The following is a 15,494-nucleotide window of genomic DNA, read 5'->3' on the forward strand; positions in this document are numbered from 1 at the left end:
TGGAAACTACTTCAAATCAGGGGGTGCAGCTGCACCCCGAGCACCAATGTAAGTGCTTTTCCAATTTTGTTGAGAAGTATTTGATCTCACTAACTCTATACCATCTTTTTTTTGTGGATTTTCTATAGCAGGGATCAATTTATTTAACTGATCAATAAGCTTGTGGATGATGATTTTGTAATCCAAGCTATTTATCTTTTGAGTAATTGCTATGCCTATACTTGTTCCAAAAGAATAATACATTGAAATTATTTGTATAGGCCTCATCCTGTGGAACATTGTGTTACAATACTACCACTATTAGATCACTCTCTCTTCTCACAGGCCACATTTTCTGTCTACGGCATGGAGCACAGTCCCATTTTGCCTTAACTTTGCACCAGAATCCAAGCAGACTACCTCTACAGTCTGGAAAAACACTGCAATGAAGGAACACAGAAACCGGGCCACCATATTTCCATGTCTTTGTGCACCACCAAATATGATTCAATGACTTACAAATAAAAATGAGCTGGATTGTACCATGTCCTTAGGCAAAATCAAGGGGAAAGAACACCATGAGCAATAAACAACCCTGTGCAGAATAAATTTTTATGTGCACCAAGTCATGTGTGAATGTGTATCACCAGTAGAAACAAAAACCTACCTGTGGGAGCTCTGCTAATCACTTGGCATTTGAAGCTCTCCTTAGAGTCTGTGCAAGCACAGTTTACAGGGAACACTGACCATGAGGTGCCCCTTTCTAGAATTTCTTGAAAACTGCCATTTAGAGGATGGGACTCCCACTCAATTATCCAAACCTCCCTGGTCCCTTGCAATTTGCTGGAGGCTCTGGGCTACCTCTGACTTTTCTCCAGCTCACCTTGCCAGAGCTTCCTTGTCCTAAAGAGACTGAGGAGGAGGAGCGTATGGGAACTTTTTTGCAAATTCCCTGCTAATTAGCTGGAGGGAGGGAGTAGTGGGACAATGCACAGATACAGGAATACAGAGCTAGTGCCATGGAAACAATTTAACACACCTCCCATGTTGAGATGGATCTGGCCCTATAAAATTGTAAATCACTTTGGGAGGGAATCCTGGATCCGGTGAAATCCTGGATCCATTGAAGTCAAAGTGTTTTAAACAGCATTTAAACAAAACCAAACTTGGATTCAGTAGGCCCAAGTTCAATTTCTAGCATGGCCACAGATTTTCTGTATGACCTAGGGAAAAACACACACCATTAGATTTTAAGAGGTATTTAAGCACTTAACTTATTCAGTTGTACCATGTGCTCCTAACATTGTATCATTTTATATAGAAAATTATGTAAATAATAAGCAATGTTAACAATAGATGCATCTTTTATTCACAGATAAAAGCTGAAGCAAGCCATTATATACACACATTTGTACAAAGGATTTGAAAAACCCATAAAAAGCAAGATGATCAGAAAATATGATTCATTATGAAATGTGATATTACATACACTATTAAACCGTTTCAAAAGTATTTGTTTGGCAACAAATTTATCAATAGTTTCCACACTTAGGTGGTCTCCTTCAAAAAAGCACAAATCTCATGCAGCATGTATAAACTTGATCCTGAGGGTTTGCCTTCCTTAGAAAAACTGTAAAAAGATATACTATTTGTCTTCAAAGTTCATAATGCAAAAACCTTTATTTATAGTCAAAACTATAGAAAAATATGGACCTAACTTAAAATTTACAAAAACTTTCTTCTTTTTGCTTGTTTGTTTCATGGTTTCAGTAATAAACATAGTTCTCAGTTCCTGTAGCTAGAGAAAAAAACAAAACAACAATGCCCTTTCTAGACTTCCTTGAGTTAGATTAACAACTCTAAAAAGATCAGATCCATGAAAACAGAGTTTAGTTACCAAGGAAGTAGTTAAGCAGTTAATATTTATATATTTATATATATGTATAAAAGGGAACACAAATTTTTATTTTGATCTGAAAAAGGAATAATACAAAAACAGAATGTAAAACAATCATCTTGAAATTCCATAATACACTTTTTCAATAGATAAATGTTCATAAAAATATCTTGAATCCTAACCAAGAAAACAATTATAATACAAGTTTAGTTCTGCTACATAAAACAGCTTTTCTATTAAACAAGAAGGCAAGTTCAGGTATGAAAACATAATTTACTTATTGCTTGTGCTACAATGTTGGTTGGTTTTTTTTGTTGGTTTTTTTTACACTGAATCATAAATACACTATACAGTATAAAATATTTTATAGGAATACATTTTGTGGTCTGCTTAGGTTTGCTGGCTTTAATTCTAGCACCAAATCCAAAAATGAAAATCAAATTAATTTTAAAGGCACTTTCATTGTTTTCATTGTTTGTTAAAGTCTTGGTTTGTACTAGATTTTTCTGCTCTTCTCTGTTAGAAACAAAGTTTATTTCTATTTGTATCTTTTTACAGTTCAGGTCAGGTAGAGGCACCATAATGATTTAAACATTCCAATTCCTCATCTGTATCAGTCTCTACAACATTCATTGTTGTTTTAATTCTTCACATTCCCACTTGCACTTTCTAATCCTTTTTCTTCTTCACGTTGGACAGTTTGGCTCCACTTCCTAAAGTCCCTTGAAAATCTATCTTCAAACTTCCACTTCTCGTACTCCATCTTGCACATCAGGTATCACTCCGATATCAAAACACGTCACTATCATGACATGTGACTTGCACAGATTAACACACTGCTCTAGTTCCTCTGTCACTTGTTCAAGTGCCTCCAGATACTCCTGAGACTCCTTATCAAGGTGAGGGTCAACCTCAACTGTTAGAAAAACCCAACATGTTTATATGAGAAACTGTCCACAACAAAAATATATATATATTTGAGGTGGAGAATTTAACTTCTTTAGTCATCGGTAACTGGTATTATCACATGAGGAAAAAAGTCTTATGGTAAAATCCTGTTCCCATTCAGCTCAAGTGAGTTTTGTCATTAACTTCACTGGAACCAGAATTTCACCCCAAGGCTCCAGTTTAGCAAAGTATGCAAATGTATATTTAAGTGTTTTGTTGGCATAAGGCTCTGATCGCTCCCAAAAATACTTATTCCATTCTACAGAATACCTCTAGGATTATAAAGCCCTATATATTTATTTATTATTAAATTATTATTATTATTATTATTATTATTTCAGTATTTGTATTGTTTTGCTTTTTTCCCTCAGATTAGACTGATTGGTAGTTTCTTAATTCTACTTATAATACCTCAGTATTAAAAAGCAATCCCATACCATAGCAAGATTCACTTCTTTGCAAAGTTTTTAAGGCCCCCTGTGATGGGGCGGACAAAGCCCAACCTCCCCGCTAGAGGCCTTTCAGCACCCTGGCCAGCAGCAGAAGCAGTAGAGAGATCCTCTGAGCAGGGTAGAGGGGCAGCCTTCACTGCAGCCAATCAGGATGCGGCAGGCTGTTATATAAGGAGCTGCTAGCTAAGGCCTGTCAGTTCCTTCCTGGAGCTCAACCCAGTCAGACCTCTGAGCTGACTGGGGAACACCAGAACCTTGGACAGTTCCAAGTGGGAACTGGGCTCTCTTAACTGAGCGGAGCTAGTTCCTGTGGCTATAGGCTAGCCTACAACAACTCCGCGGAAACCTGGACAAGGGAATTCAGCAACAAGGCCCTAGAGAAGGGCTAGATGAAATGGCATCCCGGGGAAGTGGCCCAGGGACGTGACCTCAATTACAGACTTTGAAACTTAGCAGGTAACTGCTATGTATAGGGTCCCTGGGCTGGGACCCAGAGGAGTGGGTGGGCCTGGGTGTCCCCCCCAACCCCACTGCAAACCACACCCGGGGGGGGGGGGTAAAAGAGGTGGCCTGAACCTTGGCCATGGACTGGACATTGATTCACCCGCAGACAGGCGAGTTAAATATTGCAAGACCCGCTTCAGCCACCAAGGGGAGCTTGCACACAGGACCGCACCTGTAACACCCCCAATTCAGCTAGCAATTTAAGCATATGCTTAAAGTTAAATTAGTCCTAATGAAGTCAATGGGACTACTTGTTAACTTAAAGTTAAGCATGTGCATAAGTTCTTTGCTAAATTTGCACATCACATTGATTTTGGTGAAATACTTACACTCTTCTTTCCATTTATTGGGATCCATCATCAATCTACACTTTGTTTCTTCCAACTCTTCCTTCAGACATTCATGCTTGGCCTTCACTTCTCTAATCCGCTGATGGCGCCTTTCTAAAATCTTCAGCTTGGTATTGAAATACATCAGACCCTTTAAAGACCAAAAAAAAAAAATTCCTACATGACTCGGCCTGGCCTTGCCTCTGTCAGCACCACCCAAGCCCAACCCACCTCATTACAATGTAATATTTAACAGAGCTTTCTCTCTTCACTGGAAGTGTGTATTAATGGATTCTAATCTACAGAAACAGCATGCTGCAATCAGTTAATTCATAGAAGTGAAATTAATGCTTAACATACATTTCTAATATACACAGAAAGTACCACTTTTTTTAGAGAAATTATTTTCTCCATTATTCCAGATAATAAAAATGGTCTAATAATATTAAATGAAACTCTGAATCTTTAACAACATTAGGACTTAGGAATTTGTAGTTACATAAAAGCATTCCTACCTTTTCAACATCCTGGAAAGGCTATTTTGAAAAAAATGGAAAAAAGGCATCAGAAGAATATAAGACTCTGGTCTCCAAAATAGAACTGAATTGTTTTCCAATTACAAGTAAATTAAATTCACAATATCCCTGATTTTATGTAATTCTAACCAGAATACTTTATTTAACTTTTTCATAGAATCCCAGAGCTAGAAGAGACCTCAGGAGGTCAGAGAGTCCGGCCCCCTGCCCAAAGGAGGACCAAACTTAACTAAATCACCCCAAAAGCTTCAGAGGTGTAGCCAAGTTAGTCTGTAACTGCAAAAACTAAAAAAATACAATGAATAGTCTAGCAGCACCTTAAAAGGCTAACAAAACATGTAGATGGTATCATGAGTTTTTGCGGGTACAACCCACATCTTCAGATAACGGGAGTATTTAAAAGTCCAGATAAAGAATAAATAAGGGAAGGCAGAGGGGGGAAGAATTTTTTTTTAAATAGTAACTTGAACAATCCAATTCACAAAAGGCTGGTAAGAATAATTTGCACCTCTATAAGTACCTATTGGTTGGTTGGTTGAGTCATTAGGATGTGGAAGGTAGTGTGCCAGCCAGCCAATATCTTTATTCATTCCTCCCTGATAGGAATCAAACTTATAAATTAAATTAAGTTCCAACCCTTCGCTGTGTATTTGGCTTGCGGAATTGGCCTGAAACAACACTGTGACTCTGAGATCCAATAATGAATGCGTGGGCAGATTAAAGCATTCTCCAACAGGTTTCTGTGTGTTGTCTTTTTGCATATCTGATTTGAGTCCATTAATTCTCTCCCACAGAGACTATCCAGATTGGCCCATATACATGGCAGTGGGGCATTGCTGACATTTGATGGCATAGATCACATTAGTGGGTGTGCAGTTAAATCATCCGAGGCTGGACTTTGTCAAACCGGGACTTAAAAACCTCTAGGAATGGAGATTCCACCACCTCCCTAGGTAATCCATTCCAGTAATTCACCACCCTCCTAGTGAAATAGTTTTTCCTAATATCCAACCTAGACCTCCCCCACTGTAACTTGAGACCATTGTTCCTTGTTCTGCCATCCGTCACTACTGTGAACAGCCTCTCTCCATCCTCTTTGGAATCTCCCTTCAGGAAGTTGAAGGCTGCTATGAAATCCCCCCTCACTCTTCCCTTCTGCAGACTAAATAAGCCTAAATCCCTCAGCCACTCCTCATAGGTCATGTGCTCCAGCTCCCTAATCATTTTGGTTGCCCTCCATTGGACCCTCTCCAATGCGTCCTCATCCTTTCTATACTGGGGGCTCAGAACTGGATGCAATACTCCAGATGTGGCTTCCCCAGTGCCAAATAGAGGGGAATAATCACTTCTCTAGATCTGCTGGAAATTCTCCTCCTAATGCACCCTAATACATCTTTAGCCTTCTTGGCTACAAGGGCACATTGTTGATTCCTATCCAGCTTCTCATCCACTGTAATCCCCAGGTCCTTTTCTGCTGAACTGCTACTTAGCCATTCAGTCCCCAGCCTGTAGCAGTGCTTGGGATTCTTCTGTCCCAAGTGCAGGATTCTACACTTGTCCTTGTTGAAGGTCATCAGATTTCTTTTGGCCCAATCGTCCAATTTGTCTGTCACTCTGGACCCTATCCCTGCCCTCCAATGTATCTACCTCTCCTCCAGCTTAGTGTCATCTATAAACTTGAAGAGTACATAAAGAGTTAATGACCCTGTAGTGGAGAGAGGCTGTAAAGTTTCATCAGGCAGGCTAGGATTATAAAAATCTTCTCATAATATATTCATTGGTATTCTTCATTCATGCCATCAGTTATGTTGAACACAATTAATTGTAGACAGTAATTATTTTCATTTTCTACATTAAGGGCACCCCAACATATGAATTGTAAAATTAATAATTATAGTGCTTTAATTGCAATCAATTTTCTGAATGCCATACTAGCATTCAAGCAGGGATTCTGCCTGTATATTGTAATTTAAGTTGTCTGGAGTTGTTGTAAAATATGTACTGACCTCAGTTTCCTCTTGTCTGTGTCGCTGTAATCGTTCCACATCATCAATCTCATAAACTTTAATTTCAAATGGCTCTTTAAGAGTGCCTGGCAAAGGTGGTAGATCAACCCACTGGCCAGTGACACTGGGCTTTCTTCCTAGGGATGAAGCATCAGGCAATGGGGCAGGAATCAGCCTACGACGCTGAAGACCTTATATTAAAAACAAAAAAGTGTTTTGCATCACCTGGAGCATTATGCATCCAAAACCTAGGAGTACTAGTGTATTGCAATATATGGCAACAAAGAAAATGTAGAAGTTTTTGGGATACTTTAGGGGAAATGCTTTTTTTATCTTCAGTTAGGCCGGATTCTTGAAGGCATTAGGTGCCTAACTTCAATTTGAAATCAATGGGAGTTAGGCATCTAAATAGTTTTAAGGATCTGAACCTTACTGTTTTGATAGGCTTTGGTGTGATCTTTGTTGTGTCTGTCTTTTGTTTGTTTGCCATCTAAACAACAGCTCCTTATACCAGGCTTCCCACATTTTGTTTGCCCACTTCCATCAGCAAGTACATTTCTTTTTGGGGAGCAAGTATGATCTCGTTCATTTCTTCACTCAGCAAAAATAGTCAAGAAGATTACGTGATGAGGTTGGCAATGTTTGAGGATTCTGACAGGTGATTTGTTCTATGCGCAGGTTAAATCCATGCAAGACTTGTCCACTGAGGTTCTCCACTTCACTGTACAAAACCATTCTTTCACTCCATCCCATTGCGTAACCCAACCCCCCTTTTTCTTCTATCATAAAGCCAGTTTGCCAACTTGACTAGAATATGACCTCATCTGTGCTCAACCTCCAAGCTGCAAGGTGCTGTGGAATTATTTCAGTGGGAGTTGAAGGCATCTGTCACTTAAGGCAGCCTCTAGCTATGCTACAACCTTAATTCTCCCCCTTCACATTCACACACAATTTCCACAATACAATAGAGCTGCAAAGGCCAGGCAACCAGGAAATTCACTTGCTGCTCCCAGATTTAAGAACACTGATGCCAAGATGCACCAGTGCAAAAGTTTCAAGACAGACTGTCTTGCCCCCATAAAAATGGGCATGCACGCATGTACAGGTATTTGCCCACATGAAGCTGAGTGTATGGGTGCATACTTTTTTTAAAAAGTGTCTCAAGTCTCCCTTAACTTTTTGAAAGACTAATTCTTAGGGATGCATCTGTCATTAACCAACAAGTGTACGGGGCAAGTTCAGGCAAAACTGAAGCCAGTGGCACTGATCTCCAAACCCCTGACACCGAAACAATGCAAGATTGTTATAGCTTGTGTTCTTTGTCACTTTCTGATGGGGAGAATGAGCAGCTTCATGCTTGATGACAGAGAGCTCAGAGGAAGAAATGTACATTACCTCTAGTGACTCCCTGTTCATGGCGATAAAGAGGAACACTGGACTCCTTGAAAGGAACTGCTTTCAAAACTTGCCCATCAAAGGACAGAATTTTTGAGGGAGACATGGCATAAAAATTATCCTCGGTGTCTCGAGTCTGATGTTTGGCATCTTATAATTATTGCCTCTGGTTTTGTGGATTAAAAGAGTATGACTAAGGCCATATTTAAACCTGGGTCTCCCAACAGGAGTCAAATCAATTACCATGAGATCAGGTCAGTTATTTTATAAACTTTAAAAAGGGTCAATGAAAGGTAAAAGTTCACCAGGCCTCACTGGAAGGGAAATATTTTGCTGTGTGCAAGAAAGGAGTTACCGGGTATAAATATGTTAATAAACGAATTCCTGCAAATGTGGAAACTTCAGGTGGCTGGGCCACATTAATCTATTCTGGATGTGTAATCAACTGTGCATCCTCTCCACAATCTCAAGTTATTCAGTCTGACTATGTCATACTTACAGGCCTAATCTTCCCTGTCAATTAAAATTCCAAATTTACAACTGCCTTCTGGCAGATAGAACCCACTGAAGTCAATAAACAGATGTAGCTGATCATATACACAGAGCAGATGAACTTCATGGTACTCAGTAGTCTCAATGTAAAGTCATTGAGGCCTCCTGTGTCCACATGGAACTGCTTATATACACATGGAGGAGTGCCCAAAGTTAATAACTAGGTTTCTATTGGCTTTGATGGGAACAGGGTCTCTCTAAGCACTGCTTTTCTAAAAAGCTCAAATCCAACAGAAGCAAATCTCAAATCCACATTCAACAAAAAAAGGTATCATTTACAAATCAAAGGCAAATTCAGTTGAAAAAGAAATAATCTCTCATATCTAAAGACCTTAAAAGCACTTCCTGGGGCCGAAAGGAACACAAACCCATCAGTGAGTAATGCCTGCTCAATATGTGTGCAACTTTACACCACTGTCAATATTGATTTGTAGGAGAGGCTTAGGAGGTTGACGTGCTATGAAATGAGAACTGCTGCAAATTTTGCACAAGGTCTCTGAACTGATTTAACATCTATCAAAGATACTTAGGTTGCATTGACCAGAAAGCAAGGTACATGAGTTTAACTCATTCTGTTGTGCTGGCACAAGTGAATGTCATGTGCACATACAGAGACTGCAGTAATTACACCTTTCCAATTGACATGTTAGATCCAGCAAGCCCATGCTCAGGAGAGTAGCTCTTACCCTTCTACTGCACAGTCGGGCTAGAAGTTAACAGCTGCAGGAGCAGCCTTTCAGTCAGTAGCTATCATTGCAGGAACTGCAGCAAATCCCCAATATCAACCAATATCCCCATTATCAATTTCTGGCTGGAATAGTAAAAAACTATTTCCAATACCTGGACATCAAAAGCCTGATTCTGAAGCCGTTACTCTCATTCAATAGCATTTACCCACACAAGCAGCATCAGTGAAGCCAACATGTAAATACCACTGAAGGTCAGTAATTTGACCCTTGTTAAATGGCCTATCACTTTGACTTTGTGATGGATTTAGAAGATTTAGGACAAAAATTAAGTGAATGGAAATCACACCTCTGAACAAAAACAGTTGCACTACTTATTCTTCTATCTCTTTCATAATTTATCTTTAAAACTTGGTTGAAAAACTACAAAAGCATGTTTTGTAATGAATTAACAGCATTCATCTACAATTCAGTGCCTCTTTTATCATATATCATTCTAAAAGATGCAATAAATCGTAGATGCTATAGTCCGGCAACATCCGTGGTCTGGAATGATTTTAGTTAGCCAAATGTCCACTTAACATGGGTGTGACCAAGCTTCCCAAGGCCCCATAATGTTTGTTTACAGCCACCAGTCCTAGCTCTCAATGTCCTCTGCAGTGATGTAGCTCAAGAGCCCAATAAGCAGTGGAAGTGTTAGTAATGTATTGACCTCGTGTGATTCAATAAATTCTCTGGTTTGGCACAGGTCAGGTTCCAAAGGTGCTGGACTAGAGAGGTTCATCCTGTGTGCGTGCGTGCGTGTACACACACACACACACACACACACACACACACCCTACCTAAAATTCAAACTAAAGTGACCTACCAGTTTAGTTAAGAACCACAATTAAAACTCACTATAATATGATGAAAATATCAATGAATTTCTAAGACACTGAAAAGGCAAACCCAAGTCATAAATTTTTTTACCTGTTGATCTTTTCTTAGGGGACTTCAAACTCCTCATACGCCCAGGTGATGACATTCCGCTTTCGCTCATTGAGTCATGTGCAGAAGAGGCACTGCCTGTCGCTTCACTATCACGAATCATGCTTTCATAGCCACTGCTGCCACCACTGTGGTAAAAAAGAGCCGTCCTTCCCATTGCTGGTGGCAGCTCTCCACTTAAAACACTGCTATTATCACTGCCGTGCCCACTGCTGTATCGCTGAGGCCTCCGGGGCGCCGTTATTTTGCTGTATGGAGATGGCAACACTGGAATCTGTGACTTTTCATCGCTGAGATTAATACCACTGTCATTTCCACTATCAGAGTCTGTGGAGCCTCTGAAATGCCCCATTTTGACAGAATTGCCTGATACCAGTTCGTTAACCCGACTGTTGGCTGCCCTAATTGCTTGCTTTGTCCCCATAATAGTTCCTCTGCCAGGTTTGTTGTTAACACCCTGCACAGATCGGGGCGCTGTTTTCCCACTTGGAGGAATGCTAGAACTTTTTCCAATAGATTGAGTCAGTGACTTTACAGAGGAGCTAAGAGACTTTGACCCATTGGTAGAAAGGCTGCGGTTTTTGTTACCATTTGCTGCAACTTTCTGGTTAGTTGTACTTTTTGCCTGGTTGCTTTTACAGGGTAAAGGTGCAGTATATGATGGTGGTGAAGTCACAGTAGACGCTACAGGGGGAACTCCCAGCCGTGGGACCGATCGTCCCGTTCTACCATTGTTAATGCTAACATTGCTGTTTTCCCTCGTTGTGTTTGTTTTGGATCCAACTGATGTCAGACTATCACACCTTTCCAGAGACATGTGACTCCCATATCTATGAACAGCTTCACTTTTAGATGCCTTTGTCTTTAAACTGGAAGTCATTTTAGGCAAAGAATGGTCCCCCTTGAGACTTGTTTTACTGCTGGTACATTCACTAACCCAAGATCCAACTTTTGATCGTAGTTCTGCCTCTTCCTCAGCTTTTGGTGCTGCAACTCTAGCACAGTCCAGGCCTGCAGCTTTGCCTCCATTATGTGTCACCACAACATTTTTCTGTTCGAGGCTTGATTTCCGTACAGGCGGCGTTGGAGGTATGGTCCCATTAGGCCTAGGTAGCATGCTTGACTTCTGTGGTACACTCTTCTTTCCCAGGGATGTTTTCAAGCTGCCAACAGCAAAGGCAGCTTCAGAACTTCCCCTGGTCAAACCGTCGGATGGAGCACTATTACTATGTGCTACTGGCATCACACCCAGCGTAGTGGCTCCTCTCTTAAGCTGTGGCATTTTTGTTGCTGCTTCAGATTTCTTAGTGGCTCCTGTGGAAGATTTGCAAGCCATTTCACAACCATCTACAACTCTTTGAGAGCACGCAAGCATAGTCTGTGACTTAGTTGGCTTGATTGCACTGCTGAAGTATTGGGCAGCTTTTGTTGGCTGCTTATCAGTACCAAATGGTTGAGATTTCTGAGACAGCAGAGATTCTGCAGCTTTTGCTTCCAAGTGATTATCCATGCGCACTAGCCAGGGATCTTCAAATATACTGTGTGGATTCCACTGTTCCCTGCCTACAGTGGCATTATTGTGGGTTGGAGATGAGGTAGTTTTTGTTTTCCTAGGAAGACTAGAATGTATTGTTTCTATCACTGGTGTACCTCGAGAGTTGCTAGATTTAACTTTCATGGGCTGATCAGCTACACAAAAAGCACTTTTCATCTGAGATGCTTTGGTTAATTCAGAAGTGGTGTGGGGGCTTTTGTTGATGCCTGAAGACATTTTGCTAGAATTTATACTTTCAGTTTCCAGCTCCGAGAAACAAAATCCACTGTCATTCAGGGAGCTTTTCAATGGGATGGTCACATTGGGCAAATCCAAATTAAAAGGTTCTTCGGACTTATTACAGCTGTAAGAAGACTGGGCGACAAAACTGTCACGGGACTGGGCTCCATCACTTTCAATTGTACAAATGCTAACTTCACTAAGCCAAGAACTGATGGAGGAACGTCTGCTGCTGGAGAATGGATCCTCGGCAAAGGGCAAAACAATATCAATATTTACACCAGTAGAGCTTGCCTGTGAGGTATAAGCATCAAACTCATCATTTATACTGCTAATAATACTAACAGGCCTGGAACCTGATGCAAGAGCCTGAAGGGAGCAGTCGCTGTTAAAGCTAATAATACTAGAAGGCCTTCCATTATCTAAAATTCCACTGATAGATAGCTCCTCTACCACTGTAAAAACAAGCTCATCTTCTCCATTCAGCTCCACAGGCTGCTGCAAAGTCACTGTGGTGGTCAGTATATCCCGGTCAAAACATTTACCTTTCAAAGCGGAACGGAAACTATGTACCTCAATAGCACCAGATTGGTTCTCGGTGTTACTGCCAACTAGAAATGTACTTCCTACCAAGTTGTGCTCAGGTTTGCTAGCCATCTGCTTACTCATCCCCACAGGAGGAGTCCGGACTGCACTGCTATTGTCCAGTTCTGAACATGGTTCTTTGGATCTGAGGGCATGATCTTTCTGTTGTGGAGGAGGGGGTGCAGGGCTTGGTAAAGGTCTCTTCACATACGAGGTCTTTTCTTTAACTACACGTTCAACTGTGGCCTTACTCTGCTCTTGACTCCTTGCAGGGTTATATTTTGAGGATTTCGGTGAATCTGTGATTGTCTCTCTCTCGCCATCCGAGCCCGAGCCCAGTTTTTTGCCTTCAGCTTTGGTTTGCTGTTTGGATTGTTCCACTTTGAAGTGAGGGGTACTCTTTTCATGACAGCTGCCACCCTTTTGCACAGCAGCCTGGAAATGAAGATTATGTCCTTTTTTTGGAGAGACAGTTTCCTGTGGAACACATTTTTTATACCCTACAGATGGAGAAGATGGTTTTTCATTTACCAATTTAGACTGCACATTTTCGACCACTGTCACTGGACCACAATTTGATTCAGCAGGTGTTTCTCCACAAGCAAACTTGATAGGTTCCTCACTTCCATCAATAAATTCTAACCTTTCCTGCAATTCAGCAAACGTGTTGCACTTAAAATGGTCCTTGTCGGAACTTCTAACAATAGCAAAGTTGTCTTTGCTTCTCTTTTTGTTAAGGGAAGGAATTATGGGAACAAACTCTGGAGGTCCTTCATTATCTGTTAGTTCCCTGTCGGACAAAGCTGCACCATTGGGACCAACATAAATGACAGTATCACAAGATTGTTCACTGCTGGAGGAATAATCGGGATCACTAGAAATAGTCAGTACAGGAAGATCAGGGTCAAGTGCTACAGTCCTTGGGTGAAATGGTCTCAGGTGAGGTGGTCTTCGTACATGGCCTTCTTCACATGAACTTTCTCCTCCAGATGAGCTGGATGCATACTATTATAATAAAGAAAACTTGTATTAATATTAAATGTATTTATAAGGAGAGGAAATCTTAGGGTTGTTCTAATTCTCTGCTCTGCTTTCACCATTGATCACAATTGTGTCTGGTAGAAACATTTACAGTATGAAATTAAACAAAATGTGTCACCACAGACAAGTTTCATAACATTAAAATATTATGTTGCCTTTCAATCTTAGTATCTTACATTCTTGCTTCATTGTTTTTTGATTCAAACAAATTGAACCTTTTCTAATAACCCCACGTAAAAAAATCAAAGGAATTTTTGCAGTAAGCCCATATAAAAAAAATCAAAGGAATATGCATATATATATGCATGTGTATATGTGCATGTGCATAAAATGAAAACACAAATGTTCCAGGACTAATAACTAAGTGGAATAATAGCAGCTTTGGGCCAACATGTTTGTCAGTTTCTCTACCAAGCTTTGATGCATTTTGTATTAGTTCTCATTGTTTTTAAGTCCCACATTCCCCAACCAAGGGGTTCAGAGAATTCATTTTCAATTAAATTAATTGCAGCTTGCTTGTACACCAACCTTGGATTTCTTCTTTCTCATTCGATGGATTCGTGATGCAAGCTGAATTGTCATGAGAGTTTCTGCATAATTTGCTGGGGAGTCAGATATATGAGCAATCATAGTTGTTCTACAGTTGATGTTCCCAAATGATTCTCTGAGCAACATAGTCAACTTGTTGTCCCTATGTAATAAATGATACTAAGATTGTTTAAAACAATTCTAGTTCTTTTTGCAGATGTTTCTAAAACACCAAGTATTATATTTTCATTTTTATGGTGTGCATCTATATATGGTATAAGTAGATCTGAGATTTACATATTGACAGATCATGTATGACAAGTCTAAGTATATATACACAGAGAAACCACATTATTTCCTCTATCAGCATATTTTAGACGTGTAAGTCCTTTGTTAATTTGAGCAAGTCCAGTAATTCACTTTAAAAGCAGTTCACCATGATACTTAGTACTATCCAGACAGCTTACAAGTACGACTTTATCTCCTTAGAACTCTGGCGTTTTGAATGCACAATCACCATCGGTACTTAACCGACGTGATCTACCTTGTAATGATAAATAAAATAACTATGACTAAACAAAGACAGTCAAGAATACCCTAATAAATATATTAGGCATCAAGGATATTTTAAGCCCTGTCCCACCTAATTCCTTCTCTGCCACTTTAAAAGCAACTAGAACTTGTTCATTCTGACTCTTCCTGTCCTCCTACTCTGCAAAGAGGGAGCCCATACACCAGAGGTGGGCAAATTCCAGCCTGCGGGCTGGATTCAGGCCACAGGGTTAGTCCCTGGTGGACCCCCGCCTCCATGTTTACCTGCACCTCGACAGGTATCAGAGGATCACAGCTCAATGTGAGCGGCGGCTCAATGTGCCAGTCTGCGATGCTTCCCGCTGCTTGCATTGGATGCGAATGGCAATTCATGGCCAACCAGAGCTGCGATCTGGAGGCACAGATAAACGTAGCGGTGGCAGCCCGCCAGGGACTAACTGTGCTGGCTGTCAGTTTTTTTTATTGCCCACCCCTGCCGTACACCAAATCCACAACTGGAAGTATGGAGAAGAAAAAGTTCTGCAAAGCTTCCCCTTAGTGACAATAGAGACGCCCACTGGATATTATGCCTGGTGAAGCAGCCCACTAGACATTCCATTATTCAATGGGAGAAGAGAGATGCCCTGAATGCCCATCTACTTGAAAAGTCTGATAACCTGAACACTCATACACAGCCTGATCCATAGACACAGATGTCATAACATACACACCTTTCTGTGGGGCTATCACTATATCACAAT

General features: G+C 40.6%; 1 protein-coding gene across 4 annotated transcripts in view; it reads right to left on the minus strand.

Moving 5' to 3' along the window:
* Window positions 1-1,331: 1,331 nt before the first annotated feature.
* KIF26A (kinesin family member 26A) overlaps window positions 1,332-15,494 on the minus strand; it is a 150,419-nt gene continuing 136,256 nt past the window's right edge. For all 4 annotated transcript variants that reach the window (XM_075926463.1, XM_075926464.1, XM_075926465.1 and 1 more), the window contains 6 exons: window positions 14,203-14,365; window positions 10,257-13,638; window positions 6,652-6,842; window positions 4,625-4,645; window positions 4,110-4,260; window positions 1,332-2,792 (listed from right to left, as the gene is read on the minus strand). In XM_075926463.1, coding sequence (XP_075782578.1) covers window positions 2,614-2,792; window positions 4,110-4,260; window positions 4,625-4,645; window positions 6,652-6,842; window positions 10,257-13,638; window positions 14,203-14,365 — 4,087 coding nt within the window. In that variant the 3' untranslated portion in view covers window positions 1,332-2,613. The remainder of the gene's footprint in view (window positions 2,793-4,109; window positions 4,261-4,624; window positions 4,646-6,651; window positions 6,843-10,256; window positions 13,639-14,202; window positions 14,366-15,494) is intronic.

This window comes from Pelodiscus sinensis, chromosome 4, assembly GCF_049634645.1.
Source record: "Pelodiscus sinensis isolate JC-2024 chromosome 4, ASM4963464v1, whole genome shotgun sequence".
Taxonomy (NCBI): domain Eukaryota; kingdom Metazoa; phylum Chordata; order Testudines; family Trionychidae; genus Pelodiscus; species Pelodiscus sinensis.